General features: G+C 47.1%; 1 protein-coding gene across 1 annotated transcript in view; it reads right to left on the bottom strand.

The window, feature by feature from the left end:
- Nucleotides 1-10,212: 10,212 nt before the first annotated feature.
- The window catches only part of LOC119406965 (uncharacterized), a 31,441-nt gene continuing 16,593 nt past the window's right edge, over nt 10,213-25,060 (bottom strand). The window contains exon 5 of the mRNA XM_037673781.1: nt 10,213-10,495. Within this exon, the coding sequence (XP_037529709.1) occupies nt 10,344-10,495 (152 nt within the window). The 3' untranslated portion in view covers nt 10,213-10,343. The remainder of the gene's footprint in view (nt 10,496-25,060) is intronic.

Raw genomic sequence — 25,060 nt, 5'->3', positions numbered from 1 at the left:
TGCTGGATGGTGGTGTTATATATATATATATATATATATATATATATATATATATTAGATATATATATAGATATAATATATATATATGAGAAACTAACAGCAATAATGCCAAGGAAAGTCCGAAGGGATATTTTTAGTAGTAAATGTGAAGAAAGAAAAGTGGACGAAAGATAGCTTGCCGCGGGCAGGGACCGAACCTGCGACCTTCGAAGTCGCAGGTTCGGTCCCTGCCCGCCAAGCTATCTTTCGCAGGTTCGGTCCCTGACCGCCTCGGCCCTTCAAGTTAGCTAGCCACACAGGGCGTGGTGGTCGCTCACAACTTTGAAGGGCCTGCCGTAAAGGTAGGGGCGAATCTTTGATGTAGCCTAGATTATGGCAAGGCACTCCTTTTCTGTCGTGGAATAGTTGGCTTCCGCCTTTGATAGCGACCGGCTAGCATAGCTCATTACCCTTTCCAATCCGTCAATCCTCTCCACAAGGACGGCGCCGAGTCCTACCATTGCTTGCGTCGGTGTGTACTTCTGTTTGGGCGTATTGGTCGAAATGCGCGAGTAACGGAGGCGTCTGTAGGAGTCGTTTTAGTTCTTGAAATGCTTCCTCCTACGGCGTTTCCCACTTGAACTCGACGTCGTCCTGGCAAGGCTAGTAAGTGGCTCGGCGATGCGGGCAAAGTTTTTGACGAACTGCCTGTAATCGGCGCTAGGCCGAGAAATCGACGCACGGCCTTCTTGTCTGCAGGGGGCGGAAATGTAGCGATGGCGACTGTCTTCTGCGGGTCAGGGCGCACTCCGGACTTGCTGATCACGTGTCCCAAGAACGAGAGCTCCTCGTACGCAAAGCGACACTTTTCTGGCTTCAGGGTGAGTCCGGAGCTCTTTATTGCTTGAAGTACAGCTTCAAACCGCCGTAGGTGTTCGTTGAAGTTTGAAGGCAAAACACAAGACGTCGTCCAAGTACACGAGGCAAGTCTGGCACTTCAAGCCAGGCAGTGCTGTATCCATGACACGTTGGAAAGTTGCGGGTGCCGAACATAGACCAAAAATCACGACCTTGATCACGAACAGGCCGTCTGGTGTTACGAAGGCAGTCTTTTCTCGGTCTCTCTCGTCGACTTCGATTTGCCAGTAGCCGGTCTTGAGGTCCATGGACGAAAAGTACTTGGCGTTGTGGAGTCGATCTACGGGCGTCATCTATTCTTGGGAGAGGGTACACGTCCTTCTTCGTGACCTTGTTCAGGCGTAGGGTTTCCATCCTTCTTCCTCACTAACACCACAGGGGACGCCCACGGACTCTTGGACGGCTGGATGATGTCGTCGCGTAGCATTTCGTCGATCTGTTTCTTGACGGCCTCGCGTTGTCGCGTCGAAACTCGGTACGGGCTCTGACGGATTGGTCGGGTACTTTCTTATGTTATGATGCAAAGTTTTCGCGTCTGCGCGCATTCCTAAGAAAACCAATCTACAATAATCGCGAAGCTTCTCGATAATGAGGCGCAGTTTGCGCTGAGCGTTGCTGACTGTCTTTGTGGGCGACAACCGAATGCAGCAAAAGTGATAATAAGAAACGCACGTGGCAATATGGATTCGCCGTTTCAATCACTCATCAGGTGGTTGACGCCTAAGCTATTGATATGGTTTCCACCAGACGGGCCTTTCTGTAATGATTTTTAACAGAGAAACAAATCCTATGTATGTATTGTGGAAAAAATTTTAGTACCTCTCATTGAACTGTTAGAACGATTCCACCATGCTATGTGTTTCAAAAACGGCCACATTAGAGGATTAATTTTTTCCATGGCGAACATTTTGCTATCCATGGGACCCGTAATTCGCAATCGAAATTACGTCGTAACGACAAAATAACGAAGAAGGCACTTCTTACTATGTAGTCCCGGGAACTGCGTTTTTCGGTACAGTGCTCTATGGGAGACTGCATTTCAGGGGTGGTTGTACCACTGTTTGTCAGTGTCAGCGCGAGCGACAGCGCGAGCGACAATGCTTTAAAAGCACTTCACTGATGCCCCTGTGGTAGAAGGTCCTGTCCCTGCTCGTACCTCTTTGCCCGACACGCGTGTCGAAGCGACAAATATAGCAGGCGCGACAAGCGAAATAGTTATTACAGACAACCCAAAACCATCTCCATAACATGTCGATGGCTTATGCGTGAGTGATGGTTTTCATTTTTATTGCGAACATATATGCTAGGTGAATTTTTATACGGTATGTATATGTATGTATCGGCAAAAATTAAGAAGAAAAAAATCTCGGGAACACCCCTCGCTCCGTTGCGCGCTGGCTTGGCTGCATATTTTTTTTTCTTTCAGTATTTATCACACATGCCCCTAAAGCAAGCAAAGGTGGTAGAAGGTCCTGTCCCTGCTCGTACTGCTAGAAAGGTGGTGCGTCTGTACGAGCACAATGCCGACATGCGGCAACGAATTTTCGAAGCGAGAATACAGTAGCAGGCGCGACAAGCGAAATACGTTATTACATGGACAACACCACAACCGTCTTCCATAAGCCCTTTCAATTGTGCAATTTAATTTCAAACTTATGCGCAGCTCATTCTGTGTTACAGGAGTGTAACAGAGGCTTTCGTCTCCTTGTGTTACAAGCGTGTACGTCCTGGTGAAGTTTTCATTTCTATTGCGACTAGCAAATATATGGGCACTCTAGGTGAATTTTTGACGTCGCCGTCATGTCGCGTGTATGTATATGTATGTGTATCTAAACTAGAATCGCAAAAAAAATTAAGAAAAAAAATCCCACAGGCTCGACCGGTGATTCGAACCTGCGACCCCTCGCTCCGTTGCGCGCTGCCTTGGACAATTACGCCATTTGTCATTTTCTTTTCTTTATTGGTTCTCCATGATATTAACGGCTGATACAAACGCACGCATCGTCGGCTGAAACTCACGGGACGCGACACGTGGCGAAATTAAAGTTATGCTAGACGCGTGCCATGGTGCATCGGCGCGGCGCAAACGGAGCGCCGCGACCATGGAAAAAGAAGAGCGTCCTTGTGGCTCGTGGTAGCGCGAGCCTAGCGGAACGCTTTGGCTGTTGCAGGTTTATGGCACAAGACGGAAAGAACGAGACAGCGAACAAGAATCACTGTATAATGTTACACCGTGACCAGTATCCTGAGCAAAATTTACAGCGGAACGCACAAGACCACCCACAAGAAAAGAATCGTACGACACAAGCGCTCTCTAACCAATGTGATTTATTCTTGTCATACGCCAATGCCTGTGTAACCCCAAGGTAACCTTACCGCCCATGCGCACACAACAATACTCTAAACCGAACGTGTACCCCAAAAGTGATAGCGTATTAGATACGCGAAGACATGAAACTCATATTCTCAGATGGGTGCAGCGCACAAGAAGTAAAGATGCAAGGAGGACAAAGAAGGCGTTCGCCTCTGTAGTTCTTATTATTATTAGTGATGCAAAGTGCTGGCCTGTGCAGGACTGAAACTTTAACTCTGAGAAAGCGAAAAACAAACGCCTAAAGTTTCCAATGAGAAAACTAAGCAAGGCCAGAACACTAGTCTTTTTATGCACTAAACAAATTACGTAGGCTCCGTTTCAGCAGCAAATACAATATATTCCTGAGTGAACATCAGCAGAAATAAAAAGTCACTAGAGTTCTACGACGTAATTAAGCATCTCAAGAACGACTATTCAACCACCTTTCAAATGCGAAGTCCTGATTGAACTATGACCACGTATTAGCTATATTCATATTTTGCAGTAAGATTGCAAATGTTGCCAATCCTACAAAACATATGAAGCCGAATAAACAGGATTTCTGTGTAAAAACTCATCTTTCGAAACTGTGTTAAATATATGTCCAAAAGGGTGCTAATACATATTTTTATGCCACGCGTGGGTCGATTATAAGTACACTCTTTCATTTCCGTTGTCATTGCACGCTCAACATCAACCCACTGTATACAATTTTGTGCTCGATGGATTTATTAATGAAGCGAGTTAGTACCCTGGACATGGGCATATAAGCCTACATGTTGAGTCATGTGCGTCATAGTAGGAGTGTACTGCAATATTGAATCACAATTGTATTCTATTTTTATTATATTGAATTACAATAACTGTCTGTCCGCGGTGCAATATCAGCTGTTATATTATTGTTTTCACGAGTGCAGTCAGCAAGAATTCCTGACAAGTCCTGAAAATAGTCAACGACGTTTTTTTTTCTCACAGTAATAACCACTGAGGGTACAAAAACACAGTCATCAGATAGCTTGGTCGAAGTCTTCTCAATATGGAAAATAAGAAAGAGCGCCGTGAGACGAATGAAAGGCTCTACAATATGAATGCCCAATCATATAGGCGTGGATATATAGGCTCGAGCGCTCAATCAGACGCTGCACCAGTAATAAGAACATTACTTACATCCGTGATAGAGTAGATCGTGCGGCATCTCGGAAAGCATTGCATTGGACAGGTAGAATCGGTCCAAAAAATGACCAGAATCACGAGTGAAACTCTCACGTGCATTGTATAACAGCCTACGACCCGTTAGAATATGGTGCCTTTGATGAAACCCGAAACTGCTTTGTATTTTGAGTACACAAGGTTGAGGCACTTCTTTCTCCTCATGAACAATAGAAGGCAGTAGCGACAAATGCGGCTGTCTTTTTTTATTTTCATCATTCATCACGTACACATACGTCGCATGGATTGAGCACCGTTGAACAAAAGGATAGTTGTCCCTACGACAAGTTTTGGCACGAGGTCTTGAAGTTGTCACACTCTATATTTTCTGTATTTTTCATTAGACCACAGGATTAGCCCTATGCGTGTCATGCATTTTAGGGGCGAAGCTCCTTAGCGTGTCGGTCGTTCCTTCCTCTGTAATAGTAGTAGTAGTAGTAGTAGTGTGTAGCCACCTCTAGTTTATGGATTGCTCAATAGATGGCGCTGTGAGTATACTAGTTATGAATGTTACAATAGATGGCGCAGTGAGTATACGAGTAAATTGCATAGAACAACACTGGATGGCGGCAGTGATGGGCAGTATCGATGAAACATGTATCCTAGATACTATCTCAGATACTCTTTGGGTATCTTGTATCTGTATCGCGATACGTCTAGCAAGACGTGTATCAGTATCTGTATTTCTGATACATTGAAGAATGTATCGTGTATCTTAGATAAAAGATACTGCGATCGCAACCCCACGGTGCGAAACAATAAACGTTGGTTGAACTCCGCTTCTCAAGCTGAAACTGCTCCCACTAAGCCACCAGATTAAAACTGAAAAAGTGACATTATTTCATCTCTCCCGCCAGAGTTTTCCAGCGAGGGCGGACGATGAGCTCTGAGCGTCCCTATTGAGGGAGCAGAGTCATGTGGTGGCGCTCGCGTCGTTTCCACAGACAAACGCGCGAACTTCTACGCCCAGACGACCTTTGTTTCCACGGTCTCTTTCTTTTCTTTTTAGCTTTGTCAGCGCTATGACACTTGGCTCTTTGCCTTTGTCCTGTGCCGCGTACTCCAATGCGTGCGGTGTCTTTTGCATAAATTCTGATGCCGCTGTAGTGTCGTTATCGAAGTTTCTCTTGCGTTGTGCTTCGTTACGAAGTCTGAAGAATGCAAATAAAAGGGATTTCTTTGCGTCTCGTGGATTTCACACATCGGCGATTTGAAGTACTTCGTCACTGCAAGTTTGACTTACATCAATGTGACCGACTCATATGCAGACAAGATTCTAACAGCTATAGCACCACCGGTACTGATGCTGGATCTAACAGAAGAAGCATTCACTTAACAGAAGCTATCTTGGCGTACGTCTCTTTTTTCTTTTATTCATTGAGTTCTCAAAACTATATTTCCATTGTTAGCACAAGTATTTTTTTAAACTGCCATGCTTCATCCCATACATTACCTATGTCTCTGTATTGCTTTTTTCGGGTCTGCTTACGGCAATATTTCTTTAACGTGCTGGTAAGGTAAGCTCTCTGCTTTATTCTTACTTTTAGCTGCCTGCATCATGCCTGGTACTGTTTACAGACTTATATTCCACTTAAGTTTACTGTTATGTCAAGGCGACGTTGAGAACAAATATATAATAATCTGCGCGTGCTTGGAGTATACAGTAACAAAAATTCAGCTTACTGCTTAGTAAAATAGCGAGAATGAGTTGTCATGATGACAACGTAAATTATTGAGAGCCACCTCAAAGTTGTTAGCAAAGGGATTGGAGTAAACATTTTTTTTTTGCAAAATGCTCCGTTTTTCTAATGAGCATGCCAATGGGCCGGTTTAAGCTGTTTTAAATAGGCACTGAATTTTCTGTGGTCTTACCTTAAATGGCTAACTGCGGACATATCTACTAGCGCGAAAAACACACAAAGGACGAGGTAAAGACGGCAGACAGGACGCAGCGCTGTCTGCCGTCTATTAGCGCTCTGTCCTATCTGCTGTCTTTACCTCGTCCTTTGTGTGTTTTCCGCGCTAGTAGATATGTCCGCAGTTAATACGCACCAACTAGCCCAACTCGCTTCTCTGATATTAAATGCCTAATTGTAGCTATAAGGGGTTACCCGCCGCGGTTGTGGTTATGGTGCTTGAATGGTGACCCGTACGTCTCGGAGGCCGTATTTCGATGCCCGTGTGCTTATATTTGAGCTTTAGAACACCACGTGGTCGAAATTTCCGGAGCCCTTTACTTCGGCGTGCCTCATAATCATATCGTGATTCTGGGACATAAAACGCAACAATTATTATTAGCTCTTCGGGGTGCCTCCTGCATCGTGCTTCAATACTTATTCACTGCGTTCGATACGGAACCGCTTTTCTATTTTACGTAGTTACATCTGTTTTTCTGTTTTAGTCTTCACTAATCACCAAGGAATTGAAGCTCTAAATGGCAATATAGTGTGAATAGCGGCTGTGTCCTGCGGCGCTTTGTGCAACTATAGAATACGTCTGACACGTGACACGTTTTCTGGGATTTATGTCATCTCATAGAAGAAAAACCGTTAAAAGATAGCCCATTACTGAGTACGTCACTAACAAAAGCTTTACGCCAGCAGGTATATAGAATATAAAAGTCATTGCAGTTTTATGTCCTCTGCGTAAGCACGACGAGTCGCAAAGAATGTCGCTACTAGCGTTGTTGCTGATGTTACCTGTCCGGTGATCGGGTATTGCGAAAACCGTGATGCGTTTACGGGAAAGGTAGAACTCCACAGCGGTATTTGCACCTATGTGCGGAAGCCTCTTATTGCAGTTCTTGTGATTGGATGGCATCCCGTCGGCAAGCAGAGCAGCGACTCCACCCAATTACAAAAGCGACAAGCGAAAACCGCTATCAGCGATGTGTAGAAAGAGCTGTCATATTAAGCAGCTAAAGGAACCCCAATAAGTTGTTCTGGAATGAATGATATACTTTGAGCAAGAAATACAAAATTTTGATGTACTAACGGATATTACATTCAAATGAAACAAAATTGGTCGCAGTTAGTAAATTCTCAAACAAACACTTTGTGCACCGGCTTTAAGTGCGACATTACCGTATATACACATATATAATAACAAATTTCCGAATGTATCGAAGTATCTTAAGATACAATTGGAATATATCGTATCGGGTACAATCAGCGTTGTGGTATATTGTACCTGTATCTCAAATACTTCTTGCCTGAGTATCTTGTATTGTATCGCAATACAATTTCAAAGTATTTTTGCCCAGCCCTGGATGGCGGTATGGTTATCTTGTAGTAGATTAAAGATGCGAGATGGCGCTGTCAGAAGCGCGTCGTGAAGCTGCGAGACGCCGCCGCCAAGATCCTGCCGTACGACAGCGGGAGGCCGAAGCGGCACGGCAGCGGCGCGAGGATGCTACCGTACGAGAGCGGGAGGCCGAAGCGTGTCGTCTGGCTGCGCGAAGACGCCGCCAAGATCCCAGCGTTCGAGAACGAGAGGCCCAAGCAGCACGGCAATGGCGCGAGGACCCTGCCGTACGAGAGCGCGAGGCCGAGGCGGCACGAGAACGGCGGCAAGAGAAATATGTACACGCTTTATGTGCAGTAAACGCCGTGCATCGTTCGCGAAGCCGAAACACTTGCACGATCGCGTTCCGTTGGCTTTCGTTGGGCATGCTACCGACCTCGCGTCGTGGAACGCGAAGAGGAACGCTACGCGCGTCGTGTCTTCCTTCCCTCTAGCCTTGCCGTTAATTCTCATAGGGCGACCGGGGAACGCGGTCGCTCTTGGCCCGCTTTCTGTTTCGCTCGGAGTCGCGCTCGCTCTTGGCGCGCTTTGTCTTTCGCTCGGGAGCGGACACTTTCCCTGCATTTCACCGATCACAAAGCGGTGATAATGAAGGGACCACGTAAACCAACAATACAATAAAAGTTTGACGTTTATTACATACACGGTGTTTCAAACTCCTTATATGATGTACTGGGCGAATTTCACGGAAGAGTTTTACGGTTTACCGATGATTCCCTCCGGAGCTTCGTCCCACTCATCATCATTCACCCCGTAGATATGCTGTGATTTTTTTGACAATGTTGACGAACCGTTTTTGCCGTAAATAAAATGGCTATCCACAATGCATAATTTTCTTCCAAATTTTCCGTTGTTTTAACTGTTCTAAATTCATTATTTTTACTAATAATTTTAGTGAATTTCTTACCACTGCGACCTCAGTTTTGAGTTAAGCTACGTATTTCATAGTTCGCGACAATAAAACTGTTAAGCGCACAATTGCAATTCTGATGCAGTAGTTGTACGCCGTTATGCAGAATAAAGCGAGACATAATCAATTGGTTACCTTGTATTACATAGGATATAGTGTTACCGGAGTAAAAATGAATAGTTTTGAGATAATTAAAGTAATAGTTTTGAGATAATTAAACTATTACCTAAGTATTTTTCGCGATAATTGAGTTTAAAGTACGGAAACACCTGAAAAGCGAACATCTTTTGCCACAAACACCGCTTACCAATTTTATTTCGTCGCTAGGAGCTTGGTAGTCTTTGCCAAAGTCATTTTTTTTGCTTTGGAGCCTGTCGTTTTGCTTGCCATCCTTGTTTTCTTAGCTGTCGTGCAGCTCTGCACGCAACGTATTGTCGATTGTGGTGAACCTCTTTCAACAAACTGACTTCGTTTTGGCTAGGCTTCAATCCTAATGATTAGAGAATTTTCGCACTTGCAATACTGCCGTCATCAAACGAAAGAACAGCCTACAATGTCACAAGCGCTACTACTCTGAAGCCTGAAAAAAGACAGCAAAGACTCCGCGAAGCAATTTCGATTAGCTCAACATTTCCGTCGCACAGTTCGCACGCTCACTTTTGTCTAATTCCAACACAAATAATATTCATGTCCATTAGAACATACCCATTATCAACCTGCACAAGATTCCTCTCGAGGGATGCTGAAAAGGCTGAGAAGTTTGACGATAAAGAGTTTGCTGGTTCAGCGTTCGGCCCCTCAGTCCGGCATTTATTCGCATTCAAGAGAACTGCAAGGGTTGCGGGGAAACGTAAGCTTGCTGAAGACCTTCTATACCCTCGGCATCTCACCTTATTGACAGACATGACAGGCACAAGGTGTAATGAAGCTAGGAGCTGAAAGTGTTCGAACAGACATGCTCCGAACCACAAATGAGTATAAAAAGGCCCAGAGCGTCTTCGAATTGCCTGAGCTAAAAAATCAGGTGTGCAAAAGTTGCTAGAGAATTTCTTATATATAGCTCACTCCGGACAAGGATTTCGGCTTGCGTACACAAAGTTTTAGAGCGCATTTCTTAGGCGCCCATTTTAGCGTTGAGCGGCGTCGCCGTCGGCGTAACCGATAGACATAATAAAATAAAATGACAAAAAATATCCAGGATCCAGGATTGTAGCGACGAGGCAAACAGGTAGGTGCTAGAATAGACAGGAGCGAAGATAAAAAAAACAGGGCGTCTGTTTATAAAATAGCTGACACACAACAGCGCGTGCTCACCTACTAACTTCGTCGTTTTTGTCCAAGAGGCTACCCACTTCACTTGCCCTCTACCTTGCGCCAATACGACTTCGAGAAATAGCGTATTGAAGGGAAGTTTCAAGCACTTGTTGTTCTTTGATGTGCCCCTAAATAAAAGTACACGGGTCTCTAGCAATAATGTACATGCTAGTGTTGGCAGCACCTAAATGGCACTGGGAAATCATGCGCGACCATAGGGGATAGGTTACTTGTCTTTATTTATTGGTTGGGAACGACACTTGAGCGTAACAACAGCAATTGTCTGTACCGTTGCTTGTAAGCTGAAATGTTAGTATAGTGGAGGCGATACAATTGTCTACGCAGTTTATTATTCATTCACTTGCGTGCATGAACTTCATGTTGGCATAGCGGAGTGTAAACATGTATTTCTTGACGCGCGACACTGTAAAAGTGCCTCCAACACTTTCCATCAATGATGCGTTCGATAGAAGAGTTTTTCAATCGGAGATCATAATAGCATGCTGCATCTAGAAAAAGAAAGAACATAACGCTACATTAGGTAGGCGCACGCATGTGTTACTCATGTTGTATCAGCAGGTGTAAAAGACCGGTCTGTCACCCAAGAGACTTACTGTCAGTAAAATTGAAATTTTATTGACATTGTTTTTTCTATATTATCGAAAACAAAAACAATAATATAACGGCCTTCTCAAGGTAGGTTTGCCACACATGCCAGATTAGAATAGCGCTTATGTCTATATAAGAAAATATTTTAGGACCCAAAACTAGCCCTTCGCGTCCGGTCATTTTCTATGCAATGCTAGAAAGGGTTGGCTGCTTAGAAATATCATATTTATCCCATAACAGCTCACCAAATTGCTCAAAAACGCCGTTGCTAGAAAATTCGCAGTTTGTAAATGTGAGCACGTGAACTGCCGCGTAAAACAGACGCTCAGATGTGAATTATTAGTGTAATTAGAGGAACAGCCCGAGCGCCCCCGCCGACTAGAGATCACGGGCTCGCGTTTGAAACTTTCTGGAACCCTTCACTGGTCATCATGTACCAACTGGCCCACTAAACCACATTTCTAGACCATCTCACCATATCACCACCAAGGACATAGTCGAAATCACTGTGAAGTATGCTGCCATGCTTTTGACGTTAGTACTCCATCCCCACAACAGCTTGCCTTTGTAGTCAATACTAATCTGCGTTCACACTTTTTGTAGCGCGTCACGACGTTTAGTGTGGCTACACATTATGCTCCTAAGCTGTTCATACTGAAGCAATGTTTTTACATTGATTCAGTATCAACGGCACAGAAGCTTCATTTTGCGCTGTTTGCTCTCATCCATGCGCGAACTCAAAACGCACCTGACCTCTCCCGAGTGACGATGGCATCACGTAGTGACGCCATCGAGTGATATTCTCGATACCAACGGTCTATTTTTTACAAAACATAACAGCATTCAAGTGGAATCTCTGGCGCCCTCTATGGAGCGGAGTAAGAAATTACTGAATTCGAAAGAACTTCCGGGCAATAAAGAAGTATATGCATCAAAAATAACAATATTTTTGGCGGTAGTGGATTTGAACCCGGCACCCATTTGCCCCCCCCCCCCCCCCGAACTGAATGCCAGTGTCTTAAGCATGGAGATACACGCGCATTCTTGAAGAAAGTGAATACATCTGAACTATGTGAATGTCCCTATTGAAAATTTATCCACCATGTGGAATTGTCGATTTCGCCATCCATCATTATGGTGGATTATAGTGCTGGACGATGGTGGCATATGGCGTATGCTGGATGCTGGCTTATGATGAATGCTGGCTTATGATGAATGCTGGAGAATAACGGACCCTAAAGCGGCTCTACAGCGTGACGAACATCGCGCCTAGCTGTCACACATAAATAATCCTATAGAAGGCAAGGTAGAACGCATTAGTGCAAAAAAAGGTGTATGAAAAAAACTTCCACTCCTAGGAGTCGAACGTGCCACCTTCGGATCGCGAGCTGAATACTTTACCACCACGCCACGCTGACGGTTTGCTTTCTGTAGAATGACTAGTCAACATTCTTATACAACGTTTGGCTTCGGCTTTGTATGTCTCATTCTCGAGACACATGATCTTCACCTGCTACTAAAACTTGCATAGTTATTAAACGCAAGCAAACTGCTGCAGGTAACCAATGGCACGTCGATCTTTCTTTTACAACTTAACTCCAAAAAATATTAAGTGGACCGAAAAGCGGGTATAGTTTATCGGCTGTTACTGCCAAGTTTAATAACCGTTTCTCGCTTTTTCCAAAGGGCGACATGTGCAAAGTTTTGTGCCGACTCTAATCTCATTCGAGAACTACGCACGTACAATTGATTGAGTGTTGTGATGTTTTCTCCCTCAACGTACAGCGCGGTCGTGCGAGTGCACTGATCTGACGCTGTATCATAAGCTACAACTACATAACAGCTGGGCCAAAAAGAAGTGCAGTGCGCGGAAAAAATATGCCGTCATATTGTTTCAGTAAGTGTGCGAATTGGGAAGAGTATGTTCTCGCACACGAAGTGCCGGCGAGTGTGACCGGCGTCGGTTGGTGAGCGGAGGCGTTTGCTGGAAACGCGTCCCATCGACGCTGATCGCTTCTTGTGCGGACACCATACAAGAAACAATGCTTCATTTAGGTTAGCCGATACCACAGCTGTGCTGTAAATTCATTTGTACTAATCGGAATTGTGTATCCTGAAAGCCAGAACCACCGATGACACGTAGACGTACTCAGTCGGTACGCTATGCCTAACCTTTGGTGGAAACCATGGTGGTAGAATAGGATGGTGGAAGTCATGCTTTGTGGCGCTTATCTCGACGCAGGCCGAAGGTACAAGTTCGTGCATTTTAACTTCGCATGCATTTTCACTGTTACCTTAAACTGCCGCTGAGGTTAGTCAGCGTGCAAGAATTGCCAGATTGAGTTTCTAGCGTGGTGGTATCAAGCGACGGCTGTTTTCCTGTCTATTCGCTGGAAGGGGCAATTGTGCAGCCAGAGCTCATTTACTTCTCGACAACTCTGCGGCTATGTAGCACAGTTACTCTCGCTGTTCAAACTGACACCCTCTAGTCTTGTAAATATCACAACACAGCCACATATCGCGGATGTAAACCTGATAAGTACGTGCGCAAAATGTAAACATTCACGGCTCCTGTGCTCCACAAAACTTGAGGTGGTTATTGACGCCGCATGAATAAAACAAATGCGTGCCAGAAAGCGTAATTATCGGCGTTGTCTTCTTTGAACTGTAAACATATTGTTCTGCACGTTAAACAGTAAAACATTAGAAATGAAAGTGATTTCACATTATGTCCCGTGCACTTCCATCGTGCATGAAACCATGATACCATGCTTCCATGATACCACCGTCATCCAGTTTCTTTACCAGGCCATCCACCACAGCATGTTTTGCATCGCCACCATCAACCAGCATTTTCCACTTAACAGCAAAAAGAATCTCACCACCACCACCACCATCTGCCACCATTTTTCCACTCTTGCCATCATCAGCCATTATGACCACCACAGTTTCCACCACAGCCACTACTCTTTCCACCTTGTCCACTATTGTTTCCACGATATCCACCAACAGTTCCAGCATCCACCAACCCAGGATTTTCAACTGGCGTGTTGTACACGTGCAAAACAAATGTAGAAGGAAGAGCACTTTCTAAGAACGCTTCATTGATTTTCGTGGGGGTAGAATAAAGCTGATCTGAAAGACAATACATCAAGCCGACCTAATGAATCGCACACGTCAGGAGCATTTCGGTTTTGTAAAAAAAAGCAGCTCTCGCGCGTTTTTAGGGGCCACTTAAGACGCTAACGAACGCTAGAAAGATTATGCCACGTCGATGACGCCCGGAAAGAGAGTTCTAAGGAAGGACGCAACCTACTATAAACTCTGCGCTTACGCATCCGTCAGAGTAGTCCGAAAAAGAATGTTTTCGTCTGTAACACCCGCTGGTCACCCAACTTCATAGGATAGAATGGCTGTAACTTTTGACGCGAAGCTGTTGCACGCTAGTTTCCCGCGGATTGTCGCGTGGGTTTATGAAAAACCGCTCGGTCTATTGTTGTGACCAGCATGGCATTCCCCCAAAAGGAGGAGGGGGGAGCTCTGCCGCAGGTGTGCATTTTTCGGTGGCTGTGTCCGCATGTGAACCACCTTGAAGACGTTCACCCACGCATTCCCTTGACACTGGCGCTACAACGTAGCCGTTACCTGGTGGGCTTTCCCTGCCTTGGGATCTCCGTGAATAGCAGCACACATAGAAGAAAAAAAAAGGGGAGCGAATACGACGACGCCTGCGCGAGTTCAGCAGGGTTACTTACATGCTACCCCGTCTCCGATTAGATAATGCCGCGCGAGCGCTGTGGACCTCCTCCCAGCCTTTCCATCGGCCACCACCAAAAGATGAGGAGGCTAGTCTTGAAGAACAGGGCAGAAGACTCGGCGTGGTCAGTCGAGATTTGAAGATGCCTCTGTAATCATTTTACTTACTGTAAATGTTTTACAGACAGTGGTTTTGAAAGAAGAGTGGCCCTGAATTTCGGGTCTTACGCTCTGAGGTGTAACAACTCTTCGTGGTGGCTTTGGCATCCACGTACTCTGCCCCCCCAGTCGCAAAAATACCTTGGGAACAGTGGCTTATTTTCACGCATTAAAGTGGAACCTCTTTCGCCCCATATGGAGTGGTAGAAGCAACTAATGCATTAGAGAACAAAATGACGCCCGCGGAGGTAAAAAATAAATCATTAAACCTAGATGACCTTCCTTGCAAGGCTGAATTTCAACTCCAACACGCTCCAAAAGCGAGTGCCTTGACAACTGGGCCACACCCTGACGCTTGCATAAAGAGAATAATCTTAATCGTTATGAAGGCGCTGTACCCGCGGTTCAAAACAAATGCAAAAAGAGATCACTTCCAATGAATCAATGAGGCACTCCTTTGTGCTAGTTGGTACAAGTTTAACATATTGCGCTGCATGGGCGAAACAGGCGGGTCATTAATGTAGGCACAGAAAAACACAACCAGAACAGGTGGGCGCGAACTATCGACTGTAAAGGTGCTGATATACTCCAGCGTAACGTCGACGCGCGCGCGTCACGGTGACGTTACGTAAGCAAAAAGCAGCCCTCTATGGTCCGGCGTCGACTGACCGCCGACGCGGCCGACGGCTGCTGGCGCGCTCGGGCTTTGCTCGGCTCCGCACAGCTCCCGTTGCATTTCGCGCCGGCCGCGCGTGGCCGCACCGGACTCGCACGTACAGGAACCTGGGGTGCAATCGCGGAACGATGCTATTCCCGATTCCAATGCCATATTCTATGCTATTCTTATCATCCACCACTCGCGGCTGGCCGATCGCATTGATAACGCGGACGGACCGTCGTTCTGACCAATGGTCAAGCACGAAAAGCATCGGAATAAAAAAATATAATCGCTCCGCGATAGCACCCCTGCTTCGCGGGTTGTTTCGTCGGTTCCCGACAGGTGGCACGGCGCATTCTTTTCTTTACTGCGCATGCGTTCCTAGAGATGCCATCGCGCTGGCGTGTTGGAACGGGGAATACTGTAGCGGAGACTGATTTGCGCCTGGCGTAGCATCGCCGGCTTGATGTGATGAAACGCAAGGTTCACGCGCGCGCGCGTCGGGAAAGTCGGAGTTTAACAGAGCGTTGAATCTTTAGAGAGGCGCCACCTGAGGCTGCCCCACGAAAGAAGGAAAGAGAACAACGGAACAGAACGTTAGTGTCACTCGCGAAGCATCCCTCAATTCTTAGCAGTCAAGAGCAACGTACATGTTTTTTTGGGGGGGAGAAGCTGAGTCATCGAGCGAAAAAAATGTGGAACAACCTTGTACGCTTCTTACCAAGAAAAAAGCCGAAGGCCCAATTTCAAGAAGCACAAGTTGTCAACACGTCTGGACAACCGTTTCTCACTGCGGTTTTGGCATGTTTGTAAAAGCGGCTGAAGTTCGCTGTACAACCTGGAACGACAGCGGCAGACATCAGTGATATGCAGCGAGATGTAGCAGACAAGTCGCCAGAACTGGAACGAGAAGCTTGCATTTCAGACGGAGTAGAAACCTTGAAGCACGCCATCCGACACCGATCAACCAAAGCTAATAAAACACGCATGACAAGCACAGTCAAGTGGGCGAGAACAAAAGCTAAAACTTCTAACCTCAGACAAGAACGGCGTTTTAGTGATTCTGCGCAACAAAGAGTATGCACAAAAAGCAACAGCTGCAATTACAAACAACTTTGAGCCCAAAGGTGCCACATAGGAGCGGATACTGAAAGCAACTTGAACAGAAGCGTAGAAGATGTTCGAAGAAGCAGGATTACAAAAAAACTGCAAAAGACATCAAGAAAAGCTACAATCTCTGTCTAAACCCTTTCTTGAAATGCGAAATCTCACAAGGACAACAAGCCTTTCAGGGTAATCGTCGAAGGCAAGGGGTCCTGGCAGCGATGCACGGCGAACTTCGTACAGGGGTGCCTTAAGAACCTCCCGGTCGACGACCCACTGATGATTAGGAACTATGCAGAACTGGTGGAATTTTCCAATTATTGCCCACCCGTGACTTGCTTCTCAGTGGACGTAAGAGACTTATGTACAACGGGCCGCAACTTGATGCTTCCCTAGCCGTGGAGGAGAGCGCGGGCGCCTACAGAAGTGTGAAGTTTGCCACCTTTTGGGGGGTGAGTGCTTGCGACTTCATGGAGCTGTTTAGGACGTTTTTGACGGCATTATATGTCAAAGTCGAGGGATATTGTACAGGCAAAAAGACGGGATATCTATAGGACTATAGGAAAACTCAAGTGCTCATCCAGTCTATGGTAGACTGGATGAGCACTTGAGGTGTTTTGAAATGATGTATCAACGTCAGCGATTACATTGTAATCCTTCCGTGTCGCCAAGTTTCAGAAGCGAAGCGCCTTGCGATCCTTGACCTTTTTCACGCTGCCCACAAGTGATTAGAATTTACATCCGAGAAGAAATAAAACATTGCAGTGGCTTAGCTCGGCTATACCAGCATATACGTAGCGTTAGCTAAGGTTCAGCTAATTATTCATAACTTTCTTGGATGTCAAGCGTCTCCGCTTTTCTGCGCCGCGTAGCAGCACTTGCGCTCTCCTTTTCCATGGATATACCACACTGGCAAACGCCAGGCAGCCGGTCTGACAAATGGCTAACCTCCCTGTCTTTCCGTTTTAGATGCGAAGTATCTTAAGGCGGAGCTCAATCCGGCGGTGGTGGTGGTGGTGGTGGTGGTGTGCGGCGTGATTACGCTTACTGCGCATGCGCATACCCTCTCCACACACCTCCTCTCCGCTTTCCCTCTCCCCTTTCCCTCTCTACTATCCCTCTCCCATCCCCCTCTCCCATATCCCTCCCCCTTTCCCCTCTTCCTCTGAAACGCGTGCTAGACATGCCGAAATTCTCTCCTGCGCAACGCCGCGATGAGCTCGAGCGCATGCGCGCCCCCTCCCCTTCTCTCTCCTCTCCTACACTGCAACCCTCTCGCCCGCCTGTCGACCGCGTTCCCCGCTCGCCCTGTGAGAATTAACGGCCAGGCTAGATGGAAGATACGACGCGCGTAGCGTCCCTCTTCGCGTTCCACGACACGAGGTCGGTAGCATGCCCAACGAACGCCAACGAAACGCGATCGTTCAAGTGCTCCGGCTTCGCATCAACTCATGGTCCCCTTTAGCGGGAGATGGTGTAATTTTTTCTTTTCCTCCCCCTCCTCCCCACTGTATGTACACCCCCACTGATACGTAAGCGCGCAATGCGTATGCGCACAAAATTAAGGGCCTGATATACTCCCGCATAACGTCGACGCGCGCGCACGTTCAGCACAGCGACGCTACGCTAACAAACGCGCAGCGGCGCGACCGACGCCTCCGGCGTTTGTCAGCGCGAACCGGCTGCAGCTGGCGCGAGATGCGACATGCTGCACTCCGCGCCTGCGACGTTACCCAGACTGCACTGCGTCTGCGTCTCTTCGTGAAGAAGGGATGCCGAGTGCGCTCAAATGGGCATGCACAGACAAGCAAGGCGCGCGCGGCGGCGTCGGCTCCGGTGGGACAGCTGTGCGCAGTGTGAAGTCACTGTTCCTCGCGCATGCGCAGCACGGCTCTTGTACGTGCACGTGAAACCGCTCCGGCTCTGCCTGTGCAGCTAACGCTACAAAAGCAGAAATATCCAGTATATAGACTTACTAATTCAGGTTGGAGAATCCCACGCATGATGGTCCTGTAAAACTAGGGGGGGGGGGGAAGAGGGGGAAACCGATGCTGCCGTTCGACTCGGACCGCTCAAAGATAATGAAGAGAGGCGCTGTATCAAGCTGTTTCACACAGGTCTTGAAAATGTCACGCTTCCAAGCACCGAGAGCCGCCTCAAGACCAGTGGTTACGATTGCGTTCAAGCTGGTTTCAACACAGGTTGTTGTTTCTATAGCACAGAAATGCTTGAGAGAGCTGAGGCCATGGCATTCTCGGAAGCAAAAGAGGGAAAAGAAAATGTTGTCGGCAGTCATTCCTTATATACACAACATTTCACACAAGCTTAAGAAAGTTGCTGCTAAGCGCTATGTGGGCGTAGTGTTCTCGGCCCCACTAAAATGCAAAGGTATTTGCAAAAGATTGAACCAGGACGAGGCTAACACGTCGCAAAAATCTAAGTGAGACACCAAACCAAATTTGTCGGTCCGTTGGCGTGCTTTTACCACATTCCCCTGACCTGCAACAACAGCTACATTGGACAAACATGTCTGAACATGCCTGAACGCCAGACTACGAGAGCACCGCATGCATGCAACAGATCAGCGGGTCAGAGAACTTGGCCTTGCATTGCAAAGTGTGTGGGTCCAGGGCCTTGTTTCAACAGACCAAGGTCTTGTTTCGCACGAAAATCAGCAAAAGAGGAAAACAGTTGATGCCTACAGCATGACATCGGGTGAATTCGGCGCATGCGTAAGCACTCCAACTTTCTCGCTAGAAGAAGAAATTGAATTCTTAAGCGATACGTTCCAGCATTGTCGAAGGCGAGCGAGCTGGGGAGTGCTGTGCCACATTACTATGCGCACCATGTTTGCTATCTGTTTCACTACTCTAGTTTGGTTTCTCAAATATTTATGTTCACCCTTTGACCCCTTCTCTCATTCCCTTTCCTTCTTTCGTGGGGCAGCCCCAGGTGGCACCTCGCGCAGGATTTACGCTTTAGAGTTTGCGCTCACCTGTTCTGGCTGTGTTTTCTGTGCTTTCGTTGGTCGCCCCCTTGTTACGCTCATGCAGCGAAATATTCGGTATACTCTAAACCCTTCGCTGACTTTCGTGGGAGTCGAATAAAGGTCTCTGCAGGACAGCATACAAAGCCGACGTCGATAACTGTGCACGTAAGGCAAATTGCTCATTTGGTAAGATTTCACGCCGTACAATAGTTTCGTTCCTCGCCCTTCGAACAGGCCTTTCTACGCTTTTGCGACTGTCGTATTTAGCACTGGAATGCGTGTAGTAGCGAATGCCGAGACGAACGGACACAGAATTACGAAAATTGGTGAAACTGATGTTATTAGTCTTTAAAGTTCAAAACTCGAGCAGACGACGACAAGCAACGTTACATTTCGCATTTCACTCTCCCGCTGACGTCAAAGGCCATTTGCTATCACCGCGCGCCTCTCATAAAGACATACCGGAAGTCTCGCCTCATGATGACCATCACGCAGTGCCATGCCACCGCTCTTTTTGACGCCGTTGCAACCATGGCTACGACGAACCACGTTCGTCGCCTAGCAGACGGTCCCATAGTTTGTTGTGTAGTGCACACGATGTGTCTGGATGATCTAACAAATTTTGAGCGCGAGCTCTTCCGACGCAGCAATGCCCTGCGTGTAGTGCCGTATCCGGACATGCCATTGTAAATTGAAAGTGCGTCGCTGAGCCCAGCGCAACGCGAGCATGGCTCCGAGGGACCAGACGAAACGCTGCCGCCCGATGACGCGGAGGGCGTCGGTTGGTAAGCGTTTAAAATTTTTCTTTTTTTCGTTTACAGCATTGTGCCGTACTGAGCGTTGCGTGTTTCGCAGGTGCCTGTGTGGCCAATGTCCCCCGATGCCGCAAAAGGCCACACGCGGACGAGTTTCGCTTGATTACCACTCCCACCAGTTCCACATCGCACGTGCGTAGCGTCGTGTAGGTTGTTTTGACAATACATCAGTTAGAAATGATTAGTTTCCGATAAAACATAAAGGGGGTTTTATTCTTTTTAGGGCTCAGTAATATGGCCGAGCTGCCACCATATGAATATTACATGATACTCGTCGCGTCAAGTCAATCAAAACGCACGGCCTTTGTCGTCGCTGTCATATGACGAAGCATCACTTCCCATAACAAAAATAGCCGATGCGTGTCGCTGTAGTCCGAAATCAAGGTAGTCTATTGGATGTAATAAAAGTATAACGGCTTTGTTTTTGGCTATGCCACTTGCGCAGCGATGTCGCCGCATTCCAGAGTACCAGAATAAGCGTTGCAATTGGCATGCTTAATTTGTGTCTCAGGGCCCTTTCAAATGGCTGCGGGAAATTCTGAGGAACGCTAAAAAGCAGCTACGCTCGTTGCATGGGCGTGTTGGTATGACATAGCGGAAAGGAAACAGCGTGAAAGACAGAGTTTGTGTCTTCCTTTTTCTGTTGTTCCGTCTTTCGCGCTGTTTACTTCCCGCTTAACAAGCAGACGCCGCTGGTGCCCGCAAGCAGCGTTCTTGTGAAGGCCGCAACTTACAAAAAAAACTGCACGCTTGCACATCCTTTACACAAACCTCAAAGGAGATTTTCCGCCCTTGAGCATGGCCGGTCACCCACCTTCACAATGTGGAATATCATTGAGTGTTTTGCAGCGGAGCTCTCAACAACATCTGGTGTTTAACGTCCCAAAACCACGATATGGTTAGGAGGGACGCCGTAGCAGAGCACCTGAGGTTGTTTAACGTGCACCTAAATCTAAGTACACGGCCCTCAAACATTTTCGCCTCTATCGAAAATGCAGCCGCCGACGCCGGGATTCAATCCCGCGACTTTCGGGTCAGCAGTCGAGAGCCATAACCACTAGACCACCGTGGCGGCGCTACGGCGCAGCTGTTATCCTATTCGTTAAGCCAGTACGCGTTCCCAAACATTATCACCATCATGAACGGTCTCTACCTTTCTAGCCATTTGTTTCTAGCGCGCGCAAGGCAATAACTCGGCTGGCGCGCGCTCTCTTGGTCCTCTCCTTCATCTTCTGCTTCACTCCTCGAACGTGCATCCGGCGAGCTCTCTCCCGATGTGCCGATTTGTCCGGCGTGCAATGCAATAACTCGGATGGCCGAGAGAACGAGCACAGGGAGAGAGAAAGAAAGAGAGAAAGAGAAACAAAAGAACTAAACAAAGAGGAAGACAGAAATAGAGAGAAAAAAGGGAGGAAAATAAACAGAAAGAAATGCACAGAGAGAGAAAGAGATGCAAAGAAATGCACACAAAAAAGAAATGGAAAAGCCAGAGCAAGAGAGAAAGTGAAAGAAAGAGCTAAACAAAAAAGAGAGAGAGGGAATCAGATAGAAAGAGGAAGCGACGAGTGGACAGACAGAGGTAAAGAAAGGGAAGAAATTGAAAAAAGAGAGAAAGGAGAAGAAGCGGATAGAAAGGAATAGACAGAGAGCGAACGAAGGTAATAGAATGAAACATAGACAATTAAGAGATAGAAAAAAAGGACAAAAGAGAGACAGAGGAAGAAAGAGAGTACGAAAGAACGAGAAAAGTAAAGAGAAATAAGGGCCGCCCAGCTCTGTTGGTACTTCAGACTTGGGACTACTAGTGCGAAGATGCCTTATTTTTTTTTAGTTAGGCGCATACCTATGCTGCCTTCGTTCGAGGTGCCTCCCGTAACCCTTTGCACCTCAGGAGCGGGTGTACCGATAAGACAAATCACATAACGCCTTCGGCTGCAAGGACTAAAAGGCTTTTCAATGTGCACAACAACAAACAGTGGCCTCCTCCTTCCCGAACACGGCGTAAGAGAAATGATTTAGTTGGTGACACTCCGCCCTATGGCGCTTCCAGATAATGTTCGGCGCTTTCGGTCCCTCTCTACGCCCCCAAGTAGCAGTGCCCCCACGCCTAACTGCGGCTGGCGCATGTACTGTAGACGATGACCTTAGCGCCCGTAACAGTGTTGCGTACGTGAGGAGGCAGAGTTAGAACCGCGGTGTAAGAAAAACTAATTTACTGTTTTTTTTTACTCCGTGCCGTGGATGCAGCCACGGCCTTCGCCGCACGTAACGTTTTTCGGTTACGCGGTATGCGTAACCTGCACTTGCTAGCGCCATGCATTTCTACCTCTAGTTGCTAGCGTGCACGGTGATTTAAGAAAACTACAAGGAGAAAAATAGAAAACGTGCGTCCGCCTCGTCCCTTTAGGCCACTACGTCGTAGGGCCACTTCACTTTAGTGCCAGGACGCAGTGGCCGGCGCCATAAGCGTGCGCAGGGTTGCCCTTCAGGGGGGGCGAAGGTTCGTCGCAGCGCCCCCCCTCCCTATTATGTCAATGTATGCGGCTGCCTTTGCGCCCCCCTATCGCCCCCCCTACAATGTATAGGGCTGACTTTGCGCCCCCCCTTCTCGCCCCCTTTGCCCCCCCCTGCGCACGCCTATGGCCGGCGCATATGGTATAGCCGAACATTTTCTCGATGCGTTCTCTGTCGAAGGAGGAAAAAACTTTATTAGAGGTACATACAGGGAGTAAGGGCGAGGTGGCCCGGAGGGGGCCACCCCTCACAAGCATTAGGTGGGCTCCTCATTACAGGAACCCATTGGCGATCGCCGCGACTCGAGCTCGGTCGACCAAGGCCTACTGGCTCGCCAGGTCGAGCAGCGGAGCAGGGCTGCCTCCCAGTCCTCCCGGGTGGGGTGTGCTTTTGGGGTGAGGTTCGGTGCTGAATGGCATGCACACACCATGTGGTAGACGTCCGAAGACTTCTCCTCACAGTATGGGCATTTTCCTGTACAGGCCGGATCAAAATGTTTTAAAACTGCCGGGCACAGCAGTGTTTTGGTGTAAAGGCGGAGGAGTGTGCGTTCCTCCACGTTTGTAAGGCCCTTACAGGGTTTAGGTTAAATTGCGTGGCCGAATTGATAGAATTGACAAATTTCTCGATACGTTAAGGCCGGATTGGGTTCGGGATCCATTTCGGAAGGGTCTGAAGGCGTTGCCCGGAGAGTGAGTGCGCGGGCAGCGGCGTCTGCCATTTCGTTGCCTTCGAGGCCCATATGAGCTGGAGCCCACATGATCATCCGGGACGCGGGGGCCCCGACGTAATTGCTATCTTGCAGGATGCGATACGCAAGTTGAGGAGCGTACCCCTGTTCAATATTTCTGCAGGCCCCTCTCGAGTCGGTAATGATGACGTGCGAGTCCTGGTTTGCGGCAGCTAGCGCCATGGCGACCTCCTCCGCATGGGTTACATTTTGTGCCCTGAATGTTAAGCCGTTCACTGCGACGTTTTGGTGGACGACTGCTGCAGCCGTGTACCAACCCCCATGGTGAGGACCGGAGGCATCCACGTAAAAGATACCGTGTTTGTTCCTAAGTGCCGAGCCAGTGCCTCCGCCCGCGCAAGGCGCGGTGGGCCGAAAGTGTCCACACCTAAATTATTTTTCTTACACTGTGTTCCTTCACGACAACAGGTCACAGCGGATCGAAGCATTAACTAACCAGTAATCAGCATAAACAAGCAATGTTTTAAGCGAAGGAGAAGCTTATATATTTGGTTGAATCCAAAATATTTGAACAGCGTGAAAGAAGAAGTTGCGTACAAAAAATAAAAGGGGCATGGATGGTGCTGGCTTTGGACTTGTTAGGTATTTTCGTAGCATATGCTTTTACAGCTCACGCGGACACTGTAAAATGTAACACTTGAGAAGAAATGCAGAACAAGAGCGATAAATAAGAGCATTATAGAATGAAATTAGCCCGAAATGTACCGGCAGCTTATTAGGTAAGTGCGGTATATTTCGTGGTTCACGTTACAGCGTGGTTCACGTTACATTGTCTTGCGACGATAGGGGCCATTAGTCTGACAGTGAAAAACATCACTGAGCGTTGTAGCAGTGCCTTTTACGCCTTGTCAACAGCATTCCTAATCATCCTAGATTAATGTTCACCCTTGTTTTTGCCCACCGTTGCGCTGTTCCTCGCCACATTGTTCCTCGAGGCTTTATGCCCTGTTCCTTCAACGTTCTTGTGGAGGACCGGCCCTTGGGATGCTGTAGCTAAGTTGAGGTGGGTATATGTCAGGCCCTCAGCCACCACGCCGCTTCGATTCCTAACAAATGCTTCTTAAGGAACCGAAGCAGCGTCTGAAGCTCATTCTCGAAAATTGTTTGTCTTTGTATAATTGTACACTATAAATATCGCCAATGCGATGCTATAGTAGTGATGAATTGTTGTGTTGGTGCATCACGCCGATGTGAACAGGATGCATACAAATGCAGGACGTTCTGTATAGGGTGACAAGCAATGGATATAAATTTTTGTGGTGTGTTGAAATTAATGTTTTGTTTAAAACGATTTATTACAAGTTTTATGTGTTAACAGTGTTAAAAACGTGGTTGTACCTCAGCTGCTGTCCTTGACTGCACGGGGGCGAAGGACTGCCTCAAGGCATTCTTAAATGCCTTAAATGGCTTTTTCCTTCGCCTCCAATCACATGTGCTGTGATAAATTAATGATAATAATAATAATAATAATAATAATAATAATAATAATAATAATAATAATAATAATAATAATAATAATAATAATAATAATAATATAATAATAACAATAATAACAATAATAATAATAATAATCCACTTGACAGAGACGTTGCCGCTGCGCTCATTTGAAGCCTCTCCGGCGGGGTACGAGGTGACTAGGCTTCAACGCCCCACTGACGCTCTCCTGCTCCTCGGCCGCCTTTCGGCTATTATAGTAGCTGACTGGGCTAGTTCGTCATT

Source organism: Rhipicephalus sanguineus, chromosome 10 (assembly GCF_013339695.2).
Source record: "Rhipicephalus sanguineus isolate Rsan-2018 chromosome 10, BIME_Rsan_1.4, whole genome shotgun sequence".
NCBI lineage: Eukaryota > Metazoa > Arthropoda > Arachnida > Ixodida > Ixodidae > Rhipicephalus > Rhipicephalus sanguineus.
Note: the sequence above shows the minus strand (reverse complement) of the source record. Positions and strands in the feature narration are given on the sequence as shown.